The sequence below is a fragment of the Chelonia mydas genome, chromosome 1 (assembly GCF_015237465.2).
Source record: "Chelonia mydas isolate rCheMyd1 chromosome 1, rCheMyd1.pri.v2, whole genome shotgun sequence".
NCBI lineage: Eukaryota > Metazoa > Chordata > Testudines > Cheloniidae > Chelonia > Chelonia mydas.
This window is the reverse complement of record NC_057849.1, coordinates 317,732,169-317,759,917: the sequence shown is the minus strand read 5'-3', so window position 1 is coordinate 317,759,917 and position 27,749 is coordinate 317,732,169. Positions and strand designations below refer to the sequence as shown.

The window sequence follows — 27,749 nt, the reverse complement described above, 5'->3', positions numbered from 1 at the left end:
AGCCTCGGTCTTCAACACTGCCCTCCCTGCTCCCTAGAGCATCTGCTCAGCATGCACCTTCTCCTCTCTCTCACTGCTCCTAGCCATTCCTGACTCCCTGATGTTCCTGTCCTGGGTGACCAAAGCATCTGCTCCATAGCATCTCACGTCCCTTCCCGTGCCTCCACATTTCCCATTCCCCACACTCAAGAGACCCTGCTTAATGGAATCCCCCTTTCTCTCCTTCTCACTGCCCCCCAGCCCTACCAACTCCTTTTTCATCCACAGCACCAGCTCCCCAACCCCTCCCTTCCTTCCACTACCTCACCAGATCTCCCACCTCCCTTAACCCTCCCTTTCCTTCCCCCCACTACAACTGGCCCTCCCAACCCCCTAGTCCCCCACAGCTCCAGCTCCACAACACCGCCTCTTCCTTCACCACTAATGCCCCAGTCCTCTGACCACTTCCTCTCTGCCACCAGTCCTCCAAGCTCACTGACTGCCTACAGCCCCAGCCCCTGACCCCTTCCTGCCACCCCCTACTGCCCTAGCCCTCCTGGCCTTTTTAATTTGAGGCTGCTTGAGAGGTGTTTTTTCATGTCTGTGGTTGAGGGCAAAGAGAGGGTTGCTTTAGTCTAGAGTATGTGTTTAGTTGTAATATGTTCTTAAGACATGTTTTGTCTATTTAGTGAGATGTTAAGAAGCCTTTGGGCATGGGGCGCTGTATAATTAAGAGGTTATCACAGTCATTGTCCCAAGTCTTTAATCCAGTAGCCTAGAAATCTAAAAAATGAGATGGTGCAGTCTCGTGTGGAAGTGAACCCGGGGCAGGGAAGAGAAAGGAGCGGAAGTCAGAAGCCAGTGATTGTGGGAAGACAGTCTCAAACTGGCACTTACTCAGAATCTGAGGTCTCAGCATTCACTGTTCCCACATGAACGTTCATGGCCATTCCATTGAGCTGATCTCGAGACTGTTCTCTCCGTGGATTTTTTATTGTCACCCCAGTGTCAGAGGGTGAACGAACCCCATCATTTGTCCCTAAGGAAGCAGTCCTGGATGAGATAGTGGTTTGATTATAATCCGATAACTTTTCCCGTAGTCGATTCTTCATATTCTTATCCATCAGAGGGGGAGGGTAGGTGACTTTATTTTTCAGGATGCCTGGAATAGAAAGAAAGGAGGATCAGAGGTTTTAATTATGTTGGTAATTTTATTTAATCAAACTGAACAAATGCAAAAGCAACATTTACCTTTTATTAGGCAGATTATTTCAAGTTTGCCACCATTATTCCATGTTAAAATAAAAAGGTTAGACCCATCCAAAAACAGTCCCTACAGTTATTGCCCCTCCACAGACCTCTCTGGTTACACAGACTGAAGCCAATTTGAAGGGTATTATGCCCCTACAGAGCAATCATATTCTGCCAGAACATGAATGGTGCTGATGGCCAACCCTGCCCATGCCTGCCTCTGGCCAAATTTGTTGCAGATTGCTAGAGAAGTCATTAGGCTGAAGGGAATGAAGGGGGAACTTGGCAAATTCCCCACTTTTCTAACGTGGCAATAGAGGCCTTCAGCTGGGATCTCTGAGTTACCGTCACAGAATCTACAAAACTTTTCACTTAATCTCTCATTTGTTTCTTTCTAATGCACTGGGTTGGCTGACTTACCTTTCCTCTGTTCCGGGTGCTGGTTATTCTGCTGTTGTATAGGTTTATTCTCTTTCTGTTGCCCTTCATTCTCATTTTCTCGAGGTGCTTCATTGCTGTGGTTCACTTGATTTTCCCTATGAAGCTCTACATTAACCTTTGTCTCCACTTTCAGTTTCTGCTTCCCACCTGGATCCTCCCCATCGCTTGTTGTTACGCACTCTGTGGGCCAATAGGGTTTCACATGATTGGATACAGAATCAACTGCAATGCAAAAAAACACATTGGCTCGAAAACCACCCTTCAGCAAAAGGTGAGGTTCTTTCCTCCAGTCCTGCTCAACTAGTCCTATTCTCTGCAACAGTTTCAGTGGAACAGTCATTTGCAGCAGACCATTTCTAAAGATTAGCTAGCCCAGCCTGCTGCTGGAGGGCTCTATCCTGCCAGTTAAATACTGTCCTAGTTGGTGGCAGTGTGCTTGTACATTGCCCCAGGTGGAGCTCAGAGAGGAATTCTGTTTCCCCAAGGCAGAATTATTCCTGGAGCAACCTGTCACAGAGTGGGAGCAGCAGCAGCAGCATACTCTTCATCCCTTATGTGCCTGACTAGCTCTACTGGCCGATACACGTGTATGTTGGAGCATGGCCCTGCCTTCTCCTCTCTGCCCTTTGAGATGTCTTGCACCCTTAGACTTAAATGGAGGGAGCAACCCCTATGCTTGAGGGAGCATAGGAACAGCAACTGGGCTGCACTGCTGGCCAGCAGTGCATAGGGGGTGGGAGCACATCCCCTTGCACCCTCCCTCATTGTCCAGCAGTGGAGCACAATCTGGTCCTTAAACTGGAATGGCTCTATAATGTTCTTTCCAGAAGATTAACCTTTGATAAGAAAAAGGAGATATCTCGTGCAGCCTTAGAGCAGCATGTTTCCTAGGAACCCAGAAGTTGCCCTGTATGCCTGAGGCTAATAAAAGCAAACGTTGGGATAGCTCGCTAAACTGAAAATGCACAATGCTGAACAAACGCTATGATGGAAGCACCTACCATTGTCAAGGTATTATTATAAAGAGCTGAATTTAAAGCCATCATTGTCAATTCAGCCATAACCCTACTTGCTACAATAATGAATGGATTTGTCGAAAACACTCTCTAACCCAAAACTTGCTGCAAGGCTGGGTTGAGTTTCAATCACATCAGTTTATATTTGTGGGAAAATGGTAGCAATTTTGGTTGAATTTTATTCTGGGTTTGTCTGAATGTAAAAATCAAAAGGGAACGGCAAACCTGTATGGGATGAAGCAAGGGAAAGTGAATGAACACCAGAGAGCCAAAACCCACTGAGTTTTGTCTGACCATATCAGTCTCTCTGTATCTTCAAAGAGTCACAGAGGGACACGGTGCACAGAATATTCACGTGACTGATACCAAGTGTTAATTTCAAACCTTTCAGTTCCATGCCCTCCCCTGACCCCAGGAAATCTCCATTATTCTATTGTATGGGGCGGGGGAGGGGAGGAATGTTGCAGGTGTTCCTTTTTTTCCCAAATTGCCATGCTCTTTTATTGCCTCCTCTTCCTGCCTCCCTCTGCTGATATTTAGATAGCTGTGTAGTGCTATTTCCAATGACATTTGTGGAGAGAAACAGCCTGCAGGGTCCCTCTGCAATGCTAACAGCTATGCTGCATTGGTACGCTAAGTAGCTGATGCACACTTGCTCAAGTGTCCTTTGTTCTTGCATTCATTCACCACAGGGGACAAATCCTCTCAGCTTGGGGAAACAAGGATCTCTTGGATATCACCACCAATAAGAAAACAGGGATTCAAAACAGCTGTAGCTGTATACTATCCTGGTCAATTCCATGCATCCACTACTCAATTCATTTTATAATACGGGAAAGAAATCTATTCCTACAGCATGAGCAGCTAGCTGCTTTACCTTTAGGAGTGCTGTGGATTGGGCCACGCTCATTGTTTTTGGAAGTGGCTGTGTTCCATTTTTTCTCTGTTTCAATCCCATCTTCCTCACTCTCTGATGAATGGGAGGAAGCGTAAGAGCTGCTGTGTTCATCAAGAGACAACTCGCTGTCAGAATCAGAATCATGTTCTGTCCAAGTGGAGGAGGCAAAAAACATAGGGATTAGAACCTGAAAGGCAGTTGTGCAAATCTACATGCCAAATGAATGGAGTGAAAGAAAACCACTGTAGGCTCCCAGATACTGTGGTGATGGGCACTTTAGAATGCTTATGCCTACACAGCCCAGTCAGCCAGATGAGATTTAATTATTAGTGCAGCAGTCTTCAACTGAGGAAATCAAGTGAAACAAAATTGCACAGTACAGCTAACTGGATAGGATACTTTAACAATTTATATGGTTTAGTGTCCACTATTGTTGCTCCTGTAACTGTTGCTAAAGTTTAAATGTGTTTAAATGTGTGAGAAGAAGAGAGTGACTGAAGTTCATTTGTTGGATAATTGCTGTGTACACACAGTGGCTGGAGAGCACAATTCTCGCTGCTATTCAATGTGCAAAATAGTCATCTGGTGCCATCTTGGTCAAAGCAACACATACACCCTCCAACATAAAGCACCAAGAAGACATAGAAACAGAAAACTGAAAAGCATGCTTACAACGCTAAACTGCAACAATATATTTGTCCAGATCCAAAATATAAACAATATGAAACTGAGACACACTTCCTACTTTACTGAAAAAAAATACAAAGTAGTAAAAGGAAGACACTTCCTCGAACTTTCAACCAGTAAGAAATTTCCATCTGAAAAGCAAGGAAGAAAAATTGTGCATAACTTTGTGAGAAAGGAAAGAGAATGAAAGGAAAGACAAACCATCACACAATTTGTGGTAACCTGCCATCAAATCAGAAATAGATCCTAATACAAAATAGACACATGATATTTCTACTATGAAACCTTGTCCCAGATAAAGATACTCAATAACTATGGCAACACCTTTATATCTTGTCATGCCAGTACAGCTATTTAAATTGAGAGTGAAACACAGTAAGATGAAAAGGTTACTACATTAATTATAGGATCTTTTTGAAGAAAGTATCTTTATTAAGCTGAGGAGGAAGAAATGCACACATGGTTCTAAGCAATTCTCCAAAAAGCTCTTACCATTGGATTTTGATGGATTCCTATGAAAAATGGAGGAATCTCCTTCTGTCTGACCAGCCCTTGCTTGGCTTGAGGACCCACTGAGCTTCTGAGCAGCCTCATCCCTAAAAAATGGGGAAACAACATTTTTGGTCAACATGCTAGTCTTAGTGACAAGACAGAAATACAGAGACCACCCTAAATCTCCATTATGCACTGTCAAATGTAACATTTTAACAGGCAAGCTGTACAGGACTAATAGCAAAAACACTTCTAGTATTTCATTTTAATTATAGTTTGAATTGCCCACTAAAGTTGCATGCAAATGAGAAATACATAAAGGAAGATGAAAAGATAACAACTGCATAAAGAGAATTGCTAAGGAACAGGACAGGTTTCTCATCTCACTAGTAGCATTTGAACTAAAACATTAGTTGGTTTTGGTTAGTTTTTTTCTCACAAAAGCAATGAGAAGGGAAAAATAAAGGCCTGAAAGCCATGCACCCACCACCCGATTACCTGAGAATGTAAGCAAGGTAGCTATTGTGGCTCTTGGCTGACCTGATGGTGCTTTCTAGGGAGACTGTGGATTCTCCAATATTTGTGCGATACATATTTGGCTCCTCTATATATGTGTTGTTACAGTTCAGAGATCGCTGAGGAAAAAAGTAGTAGTAGTGAATGATAACCAATAAACAAACATCTCTCCTTCAGCTGCCTCCAGAATGGCTACACAGCAGAGGAACGTCTAAGTACATGAACCCCCAGACTGCACATTTTGAGTAGGAACTGCGTCCCCCCCGCAAACAATGTCTCTCAGCTCCCGAGCATCACCGTTTGAGTGGCCTGAGCACAGGACTGGGAATGAGACACTCCAGAGATGTAATCCCAGCTCTGACACAGGCTTCTTCCCTGGCCACTGACAAGTCACACAGCATCTGATTTTCAGAAGTGCATCACAAACTCAGCTCCCATTGACTTTCTTTTCTATTTTTATAAGTCCTTATACGTGCTCATTACCGCAGTATCTGACCACCTTCCAGCAGTGCATTAAGCAACGTGACTAACATCTGTCATGTGTGATTCAATCTCTTTCTCATCCTCTCCCCAGCAGGAGAATTCTGTGTTCAGTGGAGTGGTTTGGTTTAGTAGGGCAGGTTGGTTATTTATGTATATGCTGCTTGGTGTTTATCAGAGGAGGCAGATTTAAGAAGTGCACCTGGCTTTTGAAAGGGAAGGTAGTAACGGTTGTGATGACCCTTAGCATTTGTGGGAGTTTGTCTCAGTCACAGACCAGCCCCTGAGAAAGCTCAGAAAGCTTTACCCTGACTGTAGAATTTTCTTGTGCCTGAGGAACAGAGTAGTTGACCACAGTCCTTATCCTAGAGATTCAGGTGATCATCTAAATATTGTGGGCCCAAGCCAATGAGCACGTTGGTGATACGGACCATGAGCTTAAACTTTACTGGATATTCGATGAGAAGCCAGTGTAGGAAGCAGAGGACAGGTATGGTGTGTTCGCAGTAGCCTGTGTTTCACTGCAATGTTCTATCCTAGTTGGAATTTCCTAGGTGCTGAAGCTTTCTGCCCGGGTATAACATGTTACTTTAGTCCAGCCAAGAGGTGACAAAGGCATGAATAAATGAGGCCAGGTCTTCATCTGCCAAGCTGGGACTAAGTCTCCTAGCCAACTGGAGATGGTAGAAAGCATTACTAGCAAGTGCTTTTATGGGAGTGCTTAATATGAGCATGGAATCCAAGAATACCCCTAAACTATGGACTGAATTGACCAATTGTGGGTGTGTACTTTCAACCAAAGGAGGCCGTATTGTGGCTGCAATCTACTCAGAGTGCTTTCTTTTGCCCATCAGCATCACCTCTGTGTTACTGCAGTTCTGTTTAAAGAACCTGCTGTTCTTTATCTATGAGCTGAACTCGTCCAAGCACTGGCCATCTTGGTGGTAGTGGTAGGATCATAGGTAGTGAAGGATAAGCAGAGCTGCGTGTCATCTGTATATTGAGTCCATGTCATCTCACTAGTTCACCTAATGGCTGCATATAAATGTCGACTAGGGCAGGAGAGAGAATTCATTCTTGTTGGGACTCCACATGGAAGGGGGTCTAGTGGCAGAGGTAAAGTTTTCCATTAACCCTCTTTGTGGGCAACTGTGACTGCTCAACACTTTTGAGAATCAGATATTTAATCTCCCTGCCGCAGTTTCTCACCTGTATAATGAAGATAATAAAAGCTACCTCCCAGGGAACTAAGTAACGGTCTTATAAGTAGGAACATGAAAAGTGCCAAGCAATAATTACCCAGAACAAATCTTTACATATTACCTTATGGGGGAAACTGTAAACAAGAATCTTTTTATGAACAAGGAATTGCTTTTACTTACTTGAAAATATTGCAATATAATTTCAGTGGCAGCTAGCTATTCTACTTAACAGCTTTCAACCACCACTTATACAAGTTAACATTTTACAAACTGGGCAGAAAACTGCTGATAAATAATCAGTTTAGAATAAGGTGCACAACCACAGTTAACAGACACTGCCTTTACTTTCAACTTTGTGGGAATAAAAAAAGAAGTCCTTAGTAAAAAGCCATGCCACTAGTATTTGCACAAAAAGTCTTGTGCAAATAGCTAATAGCTTCATGATGCTCCATTTTACTTGAAGAAAATAATTTCCTTTCCCCAACAGTTTTCATTTCTGTTTTAAAATGAAAAGGCTTTCAGTGAATCACTCAAAACAGGGAGAAAGAATTAATTTTGTTATGGACAAGTTAGTTAAAATTATATGTGTGGGTGGCTGACAACTATAAACAAGAAAACGTTTTTCCAAGTCGACCTCTTACAGTTAGTAATGTAGCTCTTGTTGTAGTAGAGTCATCTGAAAGGGGTTTCTTTCCAGTTAAAGTATTCTTCAAGTGCTTCCTGACTTCTTTATTAAAAACGCAGTGGAAGAAGAAAATGAAGAGCCCCTGGGTTATTAGACATAGAGAGAAAAATAATCTAAGATAAATGCATGATTTATTACTACTGGATTAAAAATACAACTGGAAATTAGTGAACGGCCTTTTTCAAACCAGCTCTTAATTCCAGCATATGGTACATGCTTTTAATGGCAATGACTGACCACAATAGCATTAAACACTTACTGTCCTTAGTGAACTGATAATGGTCAATCCCTCAGGGATTCATGCTTTTCCACCAGCTATTTGGATTACCACAAAAAGACTGGGAAAACACAAACACAATTTTCCTCTGAGAAGTCCACGATGCATCTCAGAGGATGGTTGTTAGCACCCTTGTAGTTTGGGAGGGAAACATTCTATTCAAATGTGCACAAGAGAGTTCAGGTCCCTTGTCGAATGGTTCAGGATATTGCAGGGTGCTTTTGTGTTATACCAACATTAATATTTTTGAGTTTGTACACTGGGTATGGGTCCAAATCCTGAAAGGTATATTGGAACTCATCAAAATATCATACACAGCAGAGGAAGCCTTGGGAATAGCAGAAGTGGGCCACTTCTGTGCTAGATCCCCTTAAAAACACTGGAGAGAGAGAGAGCGAGAGAGAGAGAGAGCGAGCTCTGCAAACCCTCTAAAACAGGAGCTGCGGCGGAGTGTTAAGGGTGGGGTTGAGACCATGTGCTAACAGGTGTATGTTCCTCTGAGCCAGCAGTTACTCCTACATTCAGCCTCTTTGCAGATTATTCATACTCCTGGCAGGAACACTGTAATCTATGGGCTGCTTTTGTAGCATGTGTGTGTTTGTTTTGGGTTTATTCGGTGCAGCTGCCAAATTTGTTATTTATTTAGGTTGCAGGTGTACTGCTTTGAACTCATCACTCATGAAATTACAGCAGCACCAATGTCCCAAGATGCCTGCGTTTCATGATTTCAGACAAATCAACTCAGGTAGACTAATATTAAGCTTAAGGCGTGCTCTCTCTAAGCATTCAATCAAATTAGTCGTATCTGACATTAGCTCATTGGGATTACTCATTAATGAAATTCACATAAAATATATCTTTTTTAAAAAAAAAAAAAAAGTTCAAAGAAAGCAATGATGTGAAACATTATGTAGCACTGTGACTCTCCAGGCAAGGTAAGTCTCTTATTTTCTTCCCTCTGAACTTATGTTGTATTTAACATCATTTTACTTTAGAATTTTTGTTCAGGTTTGTGAAAGGATTTACATCTCCAGTAACTGGATTTATTTCCATACAGACCAGCTGTAACAGAGGCAGTGGCACTGTCAGCATCCCCCATGCTGGCCCACAAATGTGCCTCCACCCTGAGCTGAAGGAACCACCTTGAGAGGAAAGCAGGGACCATGACCCCTTTACTGAGCCTGACAACCAGGGGACCCCATTTCTGATGATGGTTTTTGTACTGTGCATACCTGTCCATTCGTTCATTTCACACAGGCCAACAAGACGCAATCGACTTTTGGTCACTACCATCCTGGACCAAATTCAGATAGTGACTGGATTCTGAATCCCATTACTATCTCCTCACCAGGCCCCTACTGATCAGCTGGGGTGTGTGCTAGGACCTTCAACCTGTTAACAGCTTCTCTAACATAAATGAAAGTCACCTTCTCCATTTGTCTTTCCTACAGTAAATTCAGTTGTAAGCTGTCCACATGGTGTGGAAAACCACAACTTCTTGCTACTGCTAGCAAGAACGCCAGTGTTAACACAGAAGACACCACAGCTGGAGTTTATTTGACAGTCTCAGGCAGAAGGTTGTGTCTGAGGTAAACAGTTTCCTTTTATTAGTGGTGAAAGTGCCCACCATGAATTCCACTAGCAGTACATCCGGAACCACTGAGAGAATAGAAAGCTCCATTTATTGAAGGGTGTGATAATTCCCCCCTTTGCGATAAAGGGGTGGAAACTGCACCTAAGACCTTCCATCTTCTTCATTTGGAAACTCAGTTTTAAAAGGTAGCTGCTCTGGCTTGATACTGGATTTAATGGATTTTCCCTGTTAATGGAGCAGCACTGCAGGGAGATGGCTGTTCAATATGCAGCATGTTCTAGATCTGAAGAGGTACAGTAACTTAATGTTATATAACTTACTTGTAAGCAGCTGAAGATGGCAAAGAGATAATGGAATGTCATGACATCACTATTCACTGCCATCAACCCCAGTAACCACGTGGCACTGATCAGCAGCAGGAGGAGGAAAGCAGTTCGCAGCCCGGAGCTAAAGTAAATACACAAAGTTAATTGCATTAAGGCAGAAAAATAATAAAATAATACAATCTAACACCCCATGTGCCAGCTACAATTTTTAATGCACTTTGCTCTTAGAATGCACATTCACTGTACAGGGCACAGATCCTGGCTTGGAGCAGCAGCATGGCCCAGTGAACTGTTTATGGGTCTAGGTGACAGAAATGCCAGAGCCTTAATTCTGGCTCTGTCAATGACTCACTGCGATCTTGCACAAGTCATTTAATCTTTTGGTGCCTCAGTTTCCCTATCTGTAAAATTGGGCTAATGATGCCTGCTGATGTACCTCACTGGGTTACTGGAGTTAATTAGTTAATGTCTGTGAAGCACTTTGACAAATAAAGTGGTCAGTAAGCACCAAGTAATAATTATCGCTCCTGGCACAGAGAGAGAGTTCCTAGATCCACAATTTGCTGCAGAAAGGAGGAATTGAGGCTGGAGCTGCATGGCTCTTACACAATCTCAGCTCTGAAGTTTGGTGCTGCGAGCGGCATGATGCTCCAATTGGCATTACTTTCCAAAAGTTTCCCACGGTTCAGTGCCACAACTAGCACGTCTCATAAGTGAGGATGTTCAGAGGCCACATTCCTCAAGGAAGTATTATTAGCAGCTGGGGAAATGTTAAATGAGTTGCCCACGGCCATGGCTGAGTCAGGAATAGAACTGGGAGATAAGCGTCTGGATATCCTAGTGACTGGGTAGGCCCTTTATGAATGTTTGAACAGAAAGAATTCAGTAGCTCCTGATTCCGAGAACTACTCTCAAGCTACTCAGACCTTAGACCATTCAAACAAACACGTTAGAAGTCCACTTTCCTTGACACTCTGCTGTTTGTTTACTTCTTGAATTTCTTCCCCATGGACAATAAAATCAGTAAAGTCTGCTTTAGTTCTGTTTGTCAGTTTCACTTTCAGGTTCTCCTATCTGAGCACAATGCTGCAAGGTATGGATTGCAGATATTCCGGGAAGTATTTATTTGTTTAGAAATACTATTTTCACTTACATTGAAAAAAATATGGAGATAGTTCTATTGTTAGAGGCTTGTTTTTATAGAATATAGATTCTGGGACAAATATGACCTTCCATTATATGGCAATTAGACTCTCTTCACTTAAGGAGATCAAAAAACAAAACAAAGCAAACGATAACTTTTAAAGAAATCACTTTTTTTCTTATTGTTTCTAAAACTGCCCACCAGTCCATGTGTTCAAGGAACAGCTAGTGGATGCCTTGGGAAATCTCATATAGTTTATTAATTTGAAAAACGGGGCTGTCTAACTACTAGCTAATCACATTATAGTTCACAGGTAAATTACAAGCTTTGGGTAAAACATGACTTAAATGGAAACAGTCTATCACAGAGCCAGGAAACTCAGCAAGTTTCAGCATGTGGAATTTCTGACTCAGACCATCTCAAATGGTGGTGAGGAGAACATATCCTGCTGTGGATTGGGATGGACATGTTGCCTCAAAAGACCTTTGCCAAAACAGCAGCAGGAAAAAGCACTCCTGGAGGCACACCTATAAATCTGATGGTGCATGACGAAGAAAGGGAGAACTCTCTGGGCCTCATGTCTTCCCCTTCCATGCCTTACTATATCCCCACCAAAGATGCAGAGCCCCTGGTCCATGGAGGGGTTTCTACAGAGCCCAGGAGTGGGGTTGGGGAGAAAGGATGGCACACTGGCTCAGCCTCTTCTGCCCAGCACAAACTGCCCCTGTTTGTACAGCATTCTGCTTCTTTCCCCACCCTCTACAGTTCTCTTTATAGAGGATATGATCTGTCTCTTTATTATTCCTGGTCAGGGATCTTCTCACCAGTTTTTGAGCCTTGACTGCAAACTTACATGACTCCAGTTTTTTCAAATGAGCGTTGTCTTCGTCGGCATGATGCTTTCACTGCTAGTATAAAAATGACTGTGTTGATCTGAAAGGGAAATGTAAATAACACAAAGTAGATCTTTCTTCCTGAACTTATCAGAGCTTGTTTTTCACTGACAATGGAATTTTTTTAACATGAAAAGTCTTCAGTGCCAAGAGCTTTTCTCTTGTTGTTAGGGGTTTCTTCATATTTTCAAATTGACTGAGCTTTGAGCCAATGTCCATTAGCAACCTTCTTGGGATACTACGCTACTGAGTTTGCATTAATACAAATCTGGTAAGACAGCCCTAAACAGTGAGCTTAAATGAAACTCTCATCAGGGGGTAGGAAAAAGCAGAAAACATGGGCCTGACCATGTAACCTTTATTCATACCATCAGTCCTTTCTCATGCAAGTAGGTCCATTGATTTCAATGGGAGTACTCATGTGAACTGCACTTACTTTCACAAGGGATTCTAGATTGGATACAATAGTTTCATATTTAAATAAGATTATGAATAGATAGTGATCAAACAAAAATAAAAAGACAGTAACAGAGAACAGTCAGCGCAAGATGCAAACTCCACAATACTTACGACCACAACGATAACAATAGGGCCTGCAAAACTCCAGATAAGGGTATCATGAACAGAAAGCCAGCAGAAGTCAGGGTTCCCATAGCCCTGTGGGTCCAGACCCACAGCAAGACCTAAATCACAGAACAGAAAGAAAAGGATAACAGGGAAAATTAATGATGATCACTGTAGGATCGGGATGTTTATACCATGCCTAATCAATCACAAGGTTTTAGAATCAATCAGAGTGATGAACAATGATAACGTGGTTAATAAGAAATTCCAGAAATGGAAAACTACACTTACACTTTTCCAAAGTCTAAACATAAAACCAACCATCATTCCATATTAAATACTACTCCAAATTCTTCCGCTGACCAATACAAAGTTGGACCATATAAAACCTATAATAAATGTGTGTGGCACAATAATTCAGTTTCAATTAATTTTATATAGCAGGATTAAAAGACAGTAACAAAGCATTTAGGGTGAGAGACATTTTGAGGAATTTCAATAAGTCAGTACCCCATATTGACATACATAATTATTTCTCTTATAAACCAAACAGATATGAAAGTCTCAACCTAAGAGATCCTCTTTTAGCAGTGGCTTGAAACCAAATATTGTAGTTTCACGGGTAAGTAAAGCAATTCCTTCTTTTCTTAAAAAAAAACAAAAAAACGCAACAACCTTGTGTTAGTGCTTATGAATGAGAGCTCTAGAAAATGGAGACATCTTTTCACAGAACAGGTTACAGCCTGGGCAGAAGCAGCGTAATCTACTTCAATCCTGGCCTGGGGAAACCATCTCTAGGACAGTCCCTATGCCCATACAGTCCTTAGTCTCTTTGCTCAGAGCACCTACAGTGATGCCAAATGTGGTGGTAGATTTTGCAATGTTGACACTTGTCCATGTAGAAATGGCTGAGACCATCAACTTATTTCCTGTACAACACTGCACAGCTATTCCTTCTTAACGATGCAGAAATTTATCCCAGAGAGGCACTTGACAGATATTATGAGGAAGATGACTATTGCACATTATATTATTTGGGAGTCAGGAAGATGGTAATTTCAATACCTTTAGGTCCTGATTCAACAAGGCATTTAAGCATGATAACCTCATTCACTTATATGGGAGTACTTGTGCACATAGTCCAATACATGCATAAATAATTCACTGAAAGGGGCCTTAATGCTTTGATGAAAAGTCACTGAGTAGGGTAGAGGGGAGGTAGCTGTATTTCACCCTGCCTATTTAAAGCTTGGCCCAAAGCCAACGTTCACATCTGGTACAGGCCTTCCAGGCTATGAAAATTCATCTGTGGCTGTTTGGCAAAGGGATATTGGATCTGTTTCCTCTGAAGTATGGACTTGAGATGGGACTGCCTCCTCTCCTCTCACTATAATTGGTTCTTGCACCACAGTCTTTAGCAGTCACCACCCAGAAAGAATTAGCCATAAATGATTAAAGGACCATAAAATATTTTATAGAGCTGTAATTCTGCAGACACAGATTCATTGCTCAGGACTCAATCCTGCCATTAGTGGGGCTTTAACCACAATTTGGCCAAACATCTGGCTCTAAGATTACAGTAAAAGTGATTTCACTTTCCAAATGCCATCCTATAATCCTCTAAGCGAATGGGGCCAGCTTTGGCTCTCTCAGGTACACTGTTCAACTACTACTGAAATCAATGATAAATTAAAAGGGTACATCATCTGAGGGTAGGATTGAGCTAATAGAATTTAATACAGGTGGCACAGAATCTTTCTTAAAATTTCTCAGTTCAGTTTGTAATATTCAGCTGGCACGACAAGGGTTGCCACGCTATCTATAGAACCCTCCAGCCCAGCCCACAAAACCTCTCTGTGCACGGTGCTGCCCTTTCACTTGTGCAGCAGAACTTTTCTAATATAGATATGTTCGTGCTGTTAATTAACTCAGGCGATTAACAAAAAAATGAATCGTGATTAAAACAATTAATCGCAGTTTTCATCATACTGTTAAACAACAGAATCCCAATTGAAATGTATTAAATGTTTGTGGATGTTTTTCTACATTTTCAAATATATTGTTTTCAATTACAACACAGAATACTGAGTGCACAGTGCTCACTTTATATTATTATTTTTTATTACAAATATTCGCACTGTAAAAATGCTAAACAAAAGAAATAGTCTTTTTCAATTCACCTCATACAAGTACTGTAGTAGCAATCTCTTTATTGTGAAAGTGCAACTTACAAATGTAGATTTTTTGTTACATAACTGCTCTCAAAAACACAATAATGTAAAACTTCAGAGCCTACAAGTCCACTCAGTCCTACTTCTTATTCAGCCAATTGCTAAGAGAAACAAGTTCGTTTACGGGAGATAACGCTGCCAGCTTCTTATTTACAACGTCACCTGAAAGTGAGAACAGGAATTCACATGGCACTTTTGTAGCCGGCATTACAAGGTATTTACGTGCCAGATTTGCTAAACATTCATATGCCCCTTCATGCTTTGGCCACCATTTCAGAGAACATGCTTCCATGCTGATGACACTCTAAAAAAATAATGTGTTAATTAAATTTTGACTGAACTCCTTGGGGGAAAATAGTATGTCTGTTGCTCTGTTTAACCTGCATTCTGCCATGTATTTCATGTTATAGCAGTCTCAGATGATGACCCACCACATGTTGTTCATTTTAAGAACACTTTCACGGCATGCATGCATGTCCTCTGGAATGGTGGTTGAAGCATGAAGGGACATATGAATCTTTAGCGCATCTGACATGTAAATATCTTGTAATGCTGGCTACAACAGTGTCATGTGAACGTCTGTTTTCACTTTCAGGTGACATTGTAAACAAGAAGTGGGCAGCATTATCTCATACAAATACAAACAAACTTGTTTGTCTTAGCAATTGGCTGACCAAGAAGTAGGACTGAGTGGACTTGTAGGCTCTAAAGTTTTACTATGTTTTATTTTTGAATGCATAATTCTACATTTGTAAGTTCAACTTTCTATCGCAGCTGTTCTATCGCAGTGTAGACATAACCTTAGTCTACCAGCATAGGACGAGCAAAATCTCTCTAAACTACAGAGAAAGTAATTACAATACAATGTTACTTCCGAGTGCTTTCAATACACCTTGATTTAATCTGAATTCAAATATGTTTTTACTGCTGTAAATATCAGAAAATTACTTTCATTAGGGCAAGCAGCATTCATTGTGCTGATTTGTCAAGTTCAGTCTGATGTCTTCTTGTTTGCTGGTGGTTATTGCCCTGATTCAGGAAAGCACTTAAGCACCACTGACTACAATAGAAGTTAAGCACATACTTTAATGCTGTCCTGAATAGTGGGGGAGGGGAAAGGAATGAAGTTGTTTTGCCTTTTCAGCTTTGGTGACCTACTTCCCCTACCTGTTATAATAGCAGGAATCCCCCAACCAACGACATAGTAGAACCTCATATGTCCAAAATTGATGTTCCTCACTTCAGTCAGCATGCGGTAGATGTGGAGCTGTTCCACAAACATCCAGGCAAAGGTGCTCATGTAGAAGTAGTGCAGGAGGATGGCTATCACAGTGCACACAAACTGGGGAAGGAAAAAGAACACTGAGATTACAGCTGCTGCTGCTGAACCAACGACCCTTGCAACACACACAAGACTGGATATTCACTAGATGCTAAAGAAAATATTAATAAGTCTTTGAAAAAAACTGTACATTAAAATTGATTTAATTATTTGGTCATAGTCTTAAGAGCTTTAAGGAAAGTGATTTTGTAAGCCTTTATTTTTAGATTGTGTGGCCTGCATGTGGTCTGACTGTTGAGAATTACATATTTCAGTCTAAAATTCTTTCAGTTATTAAACCCCCACCCCTAGGACTCTTTTCTGAAGTTAATTTCTTTGTGCGTATTTGCTGTACCTTTGATGGCTTGGGCCATTCTAACACACTCACCTTGTTCTGTGTGCAACACTTAACAATTTAACAAGAAAACAGCATTTTTGCAGAAGCAAGGCATGGAGTCTCCACTACTTTTAATAGTTTAAGATTCACAAAACCAAGATGGAAGCCAAGAGGCAAAAAGTTTCTCAGCAAGGCTGCTGATTGCAACCTCTGACTTTTGGCTCCATTTCACACTCAGAGGGATCATATAGATCGTCCTCCTGACAATGTAACACATACACAATGGCAAAGAGTCAGATGGATTCAACAAAGCAGGCTTAGCTGCCACATGAACATCCGAAGAAGTGAGCTGTAGCTCATGAAAGCTTATGCTCAAATAAATGTGTTAGTCTCTAAGGTGCCACAAGTCCTCCTTTTCTTTTTGTGGATACAGACTAACATGGCTGCTACTCTGATAACTTCAGATGGTACATTAGGGCTTTATGGGGCTGACTGATCCCTACCCTGAAGCCAATCTACAACTAAAAGCTCCCAAGACATCTACATAGGTTCTACATATACTTCCCTAATCCCCATAGGCCCTGAGAACCTTCTAATGGTGCCTCAAGTGATGTGGTTAACATCTGCCATGTGAAGTTCATTCTCTCTCACATCCTCTCCCCAGGGGGAAGATTGTGTGTGCAGTGGAGTGTTTTGTTTTGGTAGGGTTTTGTTATGGTTTTGTTTTTTTTAATGTACATGCTGCTGTGTGTTTATACTAGAGCAGTCCAGGCGGAAGAAGTGAGCCTTGCATAGGAGTGGAAGGTGATGAAGTTTGTGATGGTTCTGAGTTCCTGTGGGAGTTCATCCCTCAGGCTTGGACTGGACCCTGAGAAAGCTCCGCCTCTGCACTAATGAGCTTTACCCAGGTGGTAAAAAGTTCCATTATGCCTGAGGAATGCAGTTACTGGCCACAGTCTTCATCCTAGAGCTTTATGCGATCTAAGCACTTGTAAACGTTAAGTCTCAACTCTCCCCGAGGCACTGTCTCCTCAGTTAAAGGTACATAAACCTAATAAGTAGAAGAAGGAAAAAATACCCCATGCAAGGGCCAGCACTAGATTAATGCACTACTAAAGGACCACTTAGCCCTAAGGTGAATTCCAAAGGATCTTGGATACCATAGCTAATTTTCCAACGGTGTAACAAATGGGGTCTAAGCAGGCCTACCCCAATTGCAGTTCAATTTTTGGAAGGTGGGTGAAAGTTTATAGAATGAATAACAACTCAAAATGATAGAAAGAGTATGGTTAAGTATGAACTAAAAAGGGCCACTGATCTGACCCAAGACTAGACTAAGGTAATATTTGAAACTAGATAATGATGGACAAAATTGGGATATTGGTAATTAGGCTAATTGGTTGTGTAGATAATGAGTAGATGGTCTATTCCACCCATCACACCCCTTTCTGAACCCTTAAAAAAAGACTTCAAAGAACAAAAACATGGATGCTTGGGGGATTCCCTTGGGACTGGCTAACAGGCTGTTGCTGCACTCCTGAAACTCTGCCCATTGCTGGTGAACCTCAAGGATCTTCGGAGACATCCAGACCCTCAACTGGATAGTGAAGATGCCTGACCATCACCAGCAATGATCACAGATTGATACATGTGAGATCTAGCTCTGTTCAATCTAAGGAGGACTCATGAAAGTGAGAGACTGCCAAGACTAGCCAGATGATGTCCCAGACTGGGCAAGTAAGTCCCAGAGCAACATCCATCATGGATGAGCTGCTAACCCAGAGCATGCGTCCATGACCGACCAGCCACCCTGAGCCTGTGAATTTACAGAAAGCTGTATTCTCCCCCACCTTTGCTGTCGTATCTTTCCTCCCCCTTTTTTCTGTCTGTTTTGCCAAAAGTGGGAATAATCATAAGAACCCAGAGCTGAGTTAAAAATCCAACAATAGAACTAACACCTTCTTCCCTCCTAAGAAGGGGTGTTTGATAAAACAAGGGACTCTACCCGAAATCCTTTGGAAAGTTTTGATTAAGATTGGTTTGCATAACCACTCAATTTTAATTTCAAAACGCTTTATGCTTTGTTTTGGATTCTTTCTATTCTGTACATCACAATCAATACATTTTCAGATCCTGGCATGACCTTTCTAACTTGTTTGACATGGGTCTCAGTAGGCCAAAGTCTCTGTACTCAGAACCCTGAAGCAAGTTTAACTGTTCATGTTGGACAGTGACAGGGTCAGGATAACACTTTTGACTCTCTCTTTTATCCCTCACATCAAATTCCATCAAATTTAATACACCAAGTCCTGCTGAAAGTTTAGCCCTCAAAATAAAAATTCTTTTGCTATATTAACAAAGGTGTGGTTCTTTATGCTTCCACTGGCAAATATCTGTGCACGCTGCAGCACTGAAACTCTGCCTTTTTCAGGTAAAGAACAGAGAAAATAAATCATTGTCTGTTTATCAATAGTCCACGGGGGATTAAAAACCTCTCCCTGAAATGTGATTGTTCATTTACAGAAACCCATAAAAGCCAGGCCCAGTGCCAGCCCCTGAGTATTATTTGTGCTCCAACATTCTTTTTCTTTTTATGTTCATCAGTGCATGACTCGTTAGACAACTCTCATTCCACACAGACAGATGAATAATTCCCTCAAACACACATAGCTTACAGTCCTCCCGGCTTCTTAAATTAACTGGGGAGGTTGTAAGGAGTGGCCTTGTATGATATAAAATGTATTCTCTAACTTAAAAAGACTTTTTAAGATGGCTTAAGGTTAAGGATATTACAGTAAATTATAGTAACCGAATCATGGAGAGGAAAATGAAAAGGGTGGTCATGTCACTGACACAATGGACATTGCAGTATGAAAATACCAGGAAGTAATACTGATGGTATTAACAATGCTTCGGAATTAACTTGCTAAAAATGAGCTAGTCTACTTTTTTTATATCAATTAACTTGGCATTCAGTTTACAAAAAGTAATTGTAAATGGGGGGGGGGGGGTTTCTAGTGGGTTCCTGCAGGGATTTGTTATCTGTTCTTGGCCCACTGCTGTTCAATATCTGTATCAACGATCTAGAAGAAATATAAAAACATTGTTAGTAAAATTTGTAGATGACACAAAAATTGGTGGAGTGGTAAATAATGATAGGGAAAGGTCAGTTATACAGACCCATCTAGATCACTTGGGTAAGGGGCTTATCTGAGCAACATGCATTATAATACAGCCAAATGCAAGGTCACACTTCTAGGAATAAAAACTGTAGGTCACACTTGCAATGGGAGACAGGAATGCAGTGATTGGTCCTGCTTTGAGCAGGGGGTTGGATTAGATGACCTCCTGAGGTCCCTTCCAACCCTGATATTCTATGATTCTATGACACTGGAAAGGACATGGCAGTAATGGAAGATAACCAACTGAACATGAATTCCCAGTGTGATGCCATAATAAAAAGGCCAACACAATTCTTGGATGTATAAGCCAGGAAATATGAAGTAGGAGGAGGGAAGTTGTATTATCTCTGTATATGGTATTAGTGATACCACTATCAGAATAGTGTGTCCAGCTCTGGCATCCACACTTTTAAAAGGGATGTTGAAAAACTGTAAAGGATTCAGTAAGGAGCTACAAGAATTATTTGAGGTCTGAGAAAACATGCCTCATATAGCGAGAAATTCAAGAAGCTCAATCTATTTTGTTTATCCGTAAGAAGTGACTTGATCATGATCTGGAAGCATCTAAAGGCGGAAGAGATTTCTGACAGTAGATACCTCTTTAATTTAGCAGAAAATGCATAATAAGATGCAATTGCTGGAGGCTGAAACTAGACATATTTATGCTAGATGCAAATTTTTAATGGCGAGGGTACATTGTAACCACTTACTTAGGGACATGATAGAGAATCTACCACCTGAAGTCTTTAAATCAAGACCACATATCTTTCTAAAATATATGCTACGGTCCTAACGGAACTTATGGGCTTGATGCAGAAAGTACTGGATTGAAGCTCTTTAGCCTGTATTATGCAAGAGATCAGACTAGATGATCACAATGGACCCTTCTAGACTTCAAATCTACATGTCTTTTGCACTTCTCTCCCCTTGGACAATGAAAAAATCAATGCAATCAGCTTCACTTGTGTTTATAGCTACCCTCTCTCTCAAGTTACTTATCTGGGATTTAGAGTAAAGGCTGTTTAAAAAGATATGTCTAACAGAACATTCAAATAATATTTATGAAACATTTCTAATGGTCTAAATTGTAAAAGCTTGTTTGTATGATTTTATATTCTTTTCACTGCAACTCCATGCCCCATCTGTACATTGGCTGTTTATGCAGACTACTAGTTCTCTGGTCCAGGAACCTTTCCTTTTGCCTGTATGCACTGAACCCAGTACATTTTGGATGCCATTAATAAATAATAATAATTGCTACATAAAAATGGCTACAAATGAGGCACTGATTATAAAACATGAAAATGTCATGTATATTGTATTTCCCGCATTCACAGTTTCAATCCAGGTTGCGTTTCCTCATGCACACTGGCCAGTGCAAGAGAAGGCTGCACTAAGCTATAAAAATATTCATGCTGTGCCAAAGCCAGAAACCACAGTGAATAGAAAGCACAGTGCTAGGCAATGGGTTTCTCTGTCGTGCCAGGAGGTAGCAAGCTACCTGTGCAAGGCAATCGGCTTCTCCAGCATGACCGGTGTCAGTGTGGGACATGCACACTGCTCTTGAGTAGTACTGGTGCTTGGTGACATGCCTTTCGGCACTAGGAGCTTCTGCGTGGGCTTCTAAAGGAGTCTGTTCTGCACAGTACTGGAGAGATAAAGTGAGTTAGAATGTTATCAGGCAGAACCGAAGGAGGAAATCAGTATGTTCAGGGTTCAATTCTTATGTCACATTTGCCCTTCGGGGAGCAGTTTTCATCTGTTACCTGGGGGAAAAAAATACCTTCCCTATCTAATGGGACAACTATTCATCCCAATGAGTGGTGTATAAAAAGGTGTAGGCTTCATACAAATGAAACCTTTGTGCTCCCTCCAGCCCCCCCAAAAAAGGAAAAAGAAAAAGTGAAATAGATAACAAATGATCAAAACTTGCGGTGTGAACACTATTTACAGCTTTACACAAAGCTTCAGTCATTGAATGGCAGCTGGTATCCCAAAAGCACTGAACTGGCTCTTACCGGGTTTTCTGTCTGATTGATTCCAATAAGAAAGACCAATTCTGAGAAGAAAAGGGCAGCCACCAGGTTTTTGTGAATGCTGTGTAGGTTTGAACGCAGTGTTCGGATCAGAACTAGCAGTATGAAGGTCATCAGCAAAGCCACCAATGAGATGGATACAGTGGTGTAAGTGACTATCTTCAGAGGAAGCACCTCGCCATTCTGTGGAGTGACAGATTAAAAACATCTCTGTAAAGCCTTCCTTCTAATTATGTTTTTTGTCTGATGTAATTTCTTAGAAAAAAAATTTAACTTTTAGCTAATATCCAGGCAGCAAATTTACTACAGAACAGATGGAAGTGGGGACAGTGGGGACTCAACCTCTTGAGCATGAAGAAAATGTATCATAAGTCCTTTTACATGTCGGGTAAAACTAGCTCACTTGGGGGATTAAAAATACAAAACCACCATTAAGTGAATTTCAAACTACTGAACCAGTTTTACTTTTGTCCTGATTTACAGCTTCCTGAAGAAAATCAGTGTTAACAGGAAATCAGTACGTGCCAAGCAAGAACCCCTCAAGATAGTAAATTAAAATCTCTTTTCAAATTGGCAACTGCACAAGATCTATACTGTAGTTTTTCAACTGACAAGTGTTGTTTTGTGCACTGCAGAGCATACTGATGTGAATCTGGCCTCTGGATTTAAGTAAAACAGATGCTTAACTATAGATAACTACAGTACAATCATATTTAGAAAGATGAACATGAGTCTCTGCTTCTATGACAACTGTAACTTCTTAGGTGGGAACTGGGAATTTTCATGAGCTTTGCATTAGTGGTTAGTTTGTCAAACCTGACTCTCTGTGGCGCAAAGCAAAACAAGGCCGTCTTTATGTCCAAATCTTGCTTAGCTTCCTCCCATGAGTATTGCCAGCAAACAAACAAAGCAAGCAATTGGAACCAGGACATTACATTCCACAGATGGCATTTCATCCAGAAAGATTGCAAGGGTTTTAACTAACTTTAACCGAGATGATCTTTTGTGCAGGGCAGAAGGCTCACAAATTTGCACTGAAAAATATGGGTCCCTATGGAGAGGGGGAAAAGGCTAACAAGATGCTCCCTTCCTCCCTTTAGCCATTTTCCCCTGTTCAAAAGATCATCAAGGCCCCCAGACTGACCAGGAGTAGGCAGGCATTAGATAGCACACACTCTTTACAGAGTAGGTTGTGCCTTGAGCAGCAGTAACTCTCCACTACATGCTTTGTGGCTCCTCTCTGCACACTCACAGAATGCAGCAGGACGTCATCACCAATAACAGTGTGATTGCCAGTCTCGCTCTGCTGCTATGGCTTGGGGAGGGGGAGGCGAAGGCATAATGGGGTGGGGCGTGGATGTAGGGCAATACAGAGTGGGTACACAGCGTGGAGAGCAAGGATCCAAATAATCACAAGACCTCCATTGCCTTTTTGGGCCTTGTTGCCTGCCCACTCTGGACCCTATCTGTCTTACAGACTGTGTGGGGAGAGTTACAGACACTCAAGTTTCAGTGGAGCTGTTAAGTTTATGCATTTGTTTGTTCCCATTTACATATTTCTGGATGAGGGGAGCATGTGGACATTTCTACATAAGGACCACTCACATATCTATAAAGCGCAGCCACCTGTGGTGTGGGAAGAAGTCTTCATCCTTATCAGATCGATTAAAGCAAAGAAAAACATGTCTCATAGCGAGACACTCAAGGAGCTCAATCTATTTGGCTTAACATAGAGAAGATTAAGGGATGACTTGATCACAGTCTATAAGTATCCACATGGGGAACAAATATTCAATATCGGGCTCCTCAGTCTATCAAACCAAGATACAACAAGACCCAATGACTGGAAGTTGCAGCTAGACAAATTCAGACTGGAAATAAGGTTTACATATTTAACAGTGAGGGTAATTAACCACTGGAACAATTTACCAAGGAGTTGTGGGGGATTCTCCATCCCTGGCAATTTTTAAATCAAAACTGGATGTTTTTCTAAGAAAACAGGAATTATTCTGGGGAAGGCTTATGGCGTTTGTTATACAGGAGGTCAAACAGTTCCTTCTGACCTTTAAATCTACGAATATATGGTCTGGAATAATTGCCACAGCTCCTCCACACAATCTATTTGGGGGTTCCCAGCCACTGGCTCTGTGTAAACACATGTGGGGACCCCGTCCTGATTATCCTTGCTAGCTTTCTCCATATCCACCTACTAGGACAGCACAGAGGCCCCGGTCTGCAGTGTGCAAGAACCCCCAAGCCATGTGACTGCTACCCCATAGCTGGATTTTAGTGATGGAGAAGGCCTTGCACAGGCCCTCTACAGCCGAGCAGAGTTCAGCCCAAAGCAGCCTTTTCTGAACTGAGAAGGAGTCCCCCCCACCCATACAATATTCTAATCTGTAGTCTTGTGCATCAATTTTTAGTCCAGAACTACGTTTTTATGGCCATGTAATAAACTCAGTGAAAATATGGACATAGGCCTCACTGCAGCAGCACTGGCAGGCACTACGAGAATACATCTCTGACATGCTGTTGGCTTTATTTGCAGGAGAAAGCAAAGAAGGAATTAACCAGTTGGGGAAAAGCTCTTAAATCACACCTGAGGCCTCTTAAAAACACCTTAGCCCAGCAGCTGCATGAGTGTGGCCACTCACCTCTCGTTTTGAAATGTCCATTAGGACTGCAAAGCTGGTCATGTGATTGCACTGGCAAGAAACATGGCTCTGATTTCTGGAAAAAAGCTCACACCCTTTGGAGGACCAGCCTCCAGACCCACCAACTCTGTTGAATGAAGAAAGCACAAGTAAAGTGATAAACTTTTATTGTTCTAGAGCATCCTTACATGACCACTTCCTCCTTTCACCCCTCACCCCATCAATGATATTAATCATTAATGCAGCTCTCAGTTTTAGATTAGTGGGAACAGCATCCTAGGCAAAGTTGAACATTGGCAGCCTTCACCTGCATTGATTTATTGGGACACTATCACCCTGAAATCTAGTCAGTTTCAAAAGCTGAGTCAGAAATGGTTTCAGATATAACATGCATCCCCTTTTCTTTTTGCCCAATTTTTGTGACAAAACAAAGTGATGTCACTTGTGCAAAGTAAACAAACTGAAAATACCAAGAAATATATTTTCACCTTTAATTTCTCAGTCATCTTAGGTATTGTTTCACCTATGATTGTTACAAGTATTTTCAAACAGAAGTGTGAGATTTTAAACTGTGTTCTTTTAAAATCAGATTGGAGAAAATATGACAAAACACACTATAGAAACAATATTCTATATCGAGGGATATCCTGCACCAGCACCAGAGAGGAACAGATAACCCAACAAAGCTTCCTAATTCCACCAGGTATAACTCCTCTGACTTCAGGGATGAATTTGTCCTGAAATCTATTACTCTATTCTGTAAAAATTATGAACAACAAATATTACTGTATTCATTTCAAAGGCTTCTAATTAGACACTTTAACTGTTTTTTCCATTTGGCAATATAATATTTTAACTGTGTTTTTAAGATAACTATAGCCCCCTTGAAACATAGTTAGCTTATTTAAAATTCTTTTGTTACAAGAAATTATAAAGCCAACGAACAAAGTTGGTTTTTAACGGCAACTGTGAAGAAGCCACAAAATGGACTGAAGTACCAATGAAGTAGTCAGCAACAAAAGAGGCAAAATATCAAACTATTTAAAACTATTGAGTTATTCTAACCCGTACTATTACTGAAAAACTTTATGAACATAGGAATTGTCATTTTCTTTTATGAGCTATTCACAGAAACAATTGTTTACGATGTCAAGAAATTGCTTCTCTAAACTTAATTAGTGCTGTATTAGATTTTCATTGCCCCTTTGAGCTCTCTTGAAAAATGCACACTTGATATGTTTTTCCTGAAAAAGAGACTATTATAATCCTATTAGTATATTTGTAATCTCATGATTTGGGACTTTCATTTTTTATATTTATATATTCATTTTAATACATCAGAATTATAAAATACTGAATGAGTAGTTAACTCTTAACACAAAATGTTCATTCCTTTTTCCCACACCCTTAAAAATATTTCAAAGAGGATTGCTCTTCATATTTTCATAACGTTGTAGAATCCCAAAATGCTTACACAACGTAATATTGTTCATAGCATTCTCTGTATCTTTAAGGAATATTTGTGTTTTCAACTTTCCTCTTTACCAAATATGAAAGACTAGACTAGACTGAGAATATTTTTCCTTATTCTCCCTACTACTTCCTTCCATAAAAGTCAGACACAGAAACTGCTGCTTGATCATGATGGGCTGAAAGATGGAATGGGAAGGGTCAAAGGTTCCATAATAGACACTTCCCTTCCCACCCACTCACACATCCCTTTTATTTTTCACTAAAACAAAGACAAATAAGCAATAGTTTATTGGAGGAAAGATAAGTTACTAGTAACTAGCACAATTGTCCTTGTGATCAACTTTTTATTTCAAAATGATAATTTGAGGTTAGATTGTGGTGTATGTAATTCAGTTTAAAATTTGTAATCTCATCAACTGTTTAAGAACCACATTTCCACTTGTTCTTGTATGAAGAATAGCTAGCTGCTATAATTGTACTCATATATAGCCAAATTGGGCTTGGTCATGCCACAGAGAGTATGGGAAGGCACAGGGAGTCTTCTCTGCTTTGCGCCCCTTCAACTGCAAGGACTGGAGGATGGAACAATAGGCAAGGAACCCAGCAAGCAAATCCTAACAGAGCTTTTCTTCCCAGAGCTCCCAACCAGGGACTTTAACACAAGAGGGGAAAGCTCACTCAGAGTTTGTAAAATCACTGGCTTTCCTGAGGCTCATATTTCACTGTGATAAGATATTGCAGAAAGTTACGTATCCTGCAGTGAGAGTTTGTTAGAAAGCCACATTTTTAGAGGATCATCCTTTTGTTCTCAGGAGTTATTCTAATTACTTGTATATTGATCATGCTTAGAGGGATTCTATGAGCAGTTCACAGATGTGTATAAAGTTTACCTTAAGCTGCCCACACGAACAAACTAAGAACAAAATGTTCATGTTCTTCTTGTACAGTGCCTCCTTCTCAGCCTGAACTTCTGAAACCTGCACTGCAATGGCCTGGCCTGACTCCCTCCCAAAATATTAAAGAAGTCACCAAACATACATGATTGAGTGGTTCCAGAACACACAGACTGGCTTAGTTCTCTCCTCTGTTTCCAGCATGGCATATTCAAGTATAATGGGCTTTTCCAGGAGGTTTGGTACAGGTTCCCCATCACTATGAATGGTGGTGCTCACTATGGGTGTGTTAATGATGGGTCGATTAGGTAACCTGTGGAAATAAAGCAAAGTTGCAAAAAGATTTCAACATTAAAATACAACAGCCCAATTTTGCAGCTACCGCAAATGAGTGTCGCAATCAAGGAGTTGTCATGGCTGCACAATCAGAAGGTATTTACATTTCTCAAACCTAGCATTGCTGATCTGGTTGTTCTCACACAACAGTCTATGGTCTCAAATATCTAGAACAAGAGAAGGACGGCTCCGCAAACAATTACTTTTACACTAACAAATGGATGACAGCTGATAGCTGAGAAGTATAATTGTAACATAATAGCACCACTGACCACCTAGCATTCAAAGCAAGTCAGAAGGATTCTATGAGCAGTTCACTGATGTGTATAAAGTTTACCTTAAGCTTCTTCTGTCAGGATCGTAGTGCTCAGGTAAAAGCTGTCCTAGAGATCGATATATAATCACCAAAGCAACAGCATACTGGTTAGACTCATCTGGGTGTCGCTTCTTTCTCTTTGTAAATGCATTCTCAGGGTTTAAAATACCATTATCCGTCTTAGAGGACATTTTTTGGTTTGATGGCTTCATTGTAGGTGCCACTACAAAATCAATACAAACATTCAAGCCTAACTTTTTCACCATAAATCTGGGCTACCATTTTAACAGATGTTTACAGTTCGTTACCTACATTAACATTCGCGCCCAGGTAACTTTAGATGCACAGCACTGAGGACACTTTTGATACTATGTTTCAGGATACTTTATATGACTATATTGCATACTATATAATCATACAATTGAAAATCAAATAACAACCATCTTTCTATCTAGTGTGACAGTGTCAGGCCAGATGGCTACAGGAGAGTAATAGAAGGCAGATATATTAGCCCCAGGCTAAGTA

At 41.0% G+C, this 27,749-nt stretch overlaps 1 protein-coding gene across 4 annotated transcripts in view; it reads right to left on the bottom strand.

The window, feature by feature from the left end:
* CELSR1 (cadherin EGF LAG seven-pass G-type receptor 1) overlaps positions 1 to 27,749 on the bottom strand; it is a 262,839-nt gene that overhangs the window by 3,777 nt on the left and 231,313 nt on the right. For 2 of the 4 annotated variants that reach the window (XM_037901572.2, XM_043551096.1), the window contains exons 21-34: positions 27,246 to 27,447; positions 26,718 to 26,885; positions 24,207 to 24,333; positions 21,535 to 21,735; positions 15,844 to 16,018; positions 12,452 to 12,564; positions 11,842 to 11,921; positions 9,839 to 9,965; positions 7,604 to 7,729; positions 5,263 to 5,399; positions 4,765 to 4,868; positions 3,565 to 3,732; positions 1,651 to 1,893; positions 877 to 1,141 (exon numbers count right to left, since the gene is read on the bottom strand). In XM_037901572.2, coding sequence (XP_037757500.1) covers positions 877 to 1,141; positions 1,651 to 1,893; positions 3,565 to 3,732; positions 4,765 to 4,868; positions 5,263 to 5,399; positions 7,604 to 7,729; positions 9,839 to 9,965; positions 11,842 to 11,921; positions 12,452 to 12,564; positions 15,844 to 16,018; positions 21,535 to 21,735; positions 24,207 to 24,333; positions 26,718 to 26,885; positions 27,246 to 27,447 — 2,236 coding nt within the window. The remainder of the gene's footprint in view (positions 1 to 876; positions 1,142 to 1,650; positions 1,894 to 3,564; positions 3,733 to 4,764; positions 4,869 to 5,262; positions 5,400 to 7,603; positions 7,730 to 9,838; positions 9,966 to 11,841; positions 11,922 to 12,451; positions 12,565 to 15,843; positions 16,019 to 21,534; positions 21,736 to 24,206; positions 24,334 to 26,717; positions 26,886 to 27,245; positions 27,448 to 27,749) is intronic. The other 2 variants (XM_043551104.1, XM_043551101.1) reach the window with 2 other exon arrangements.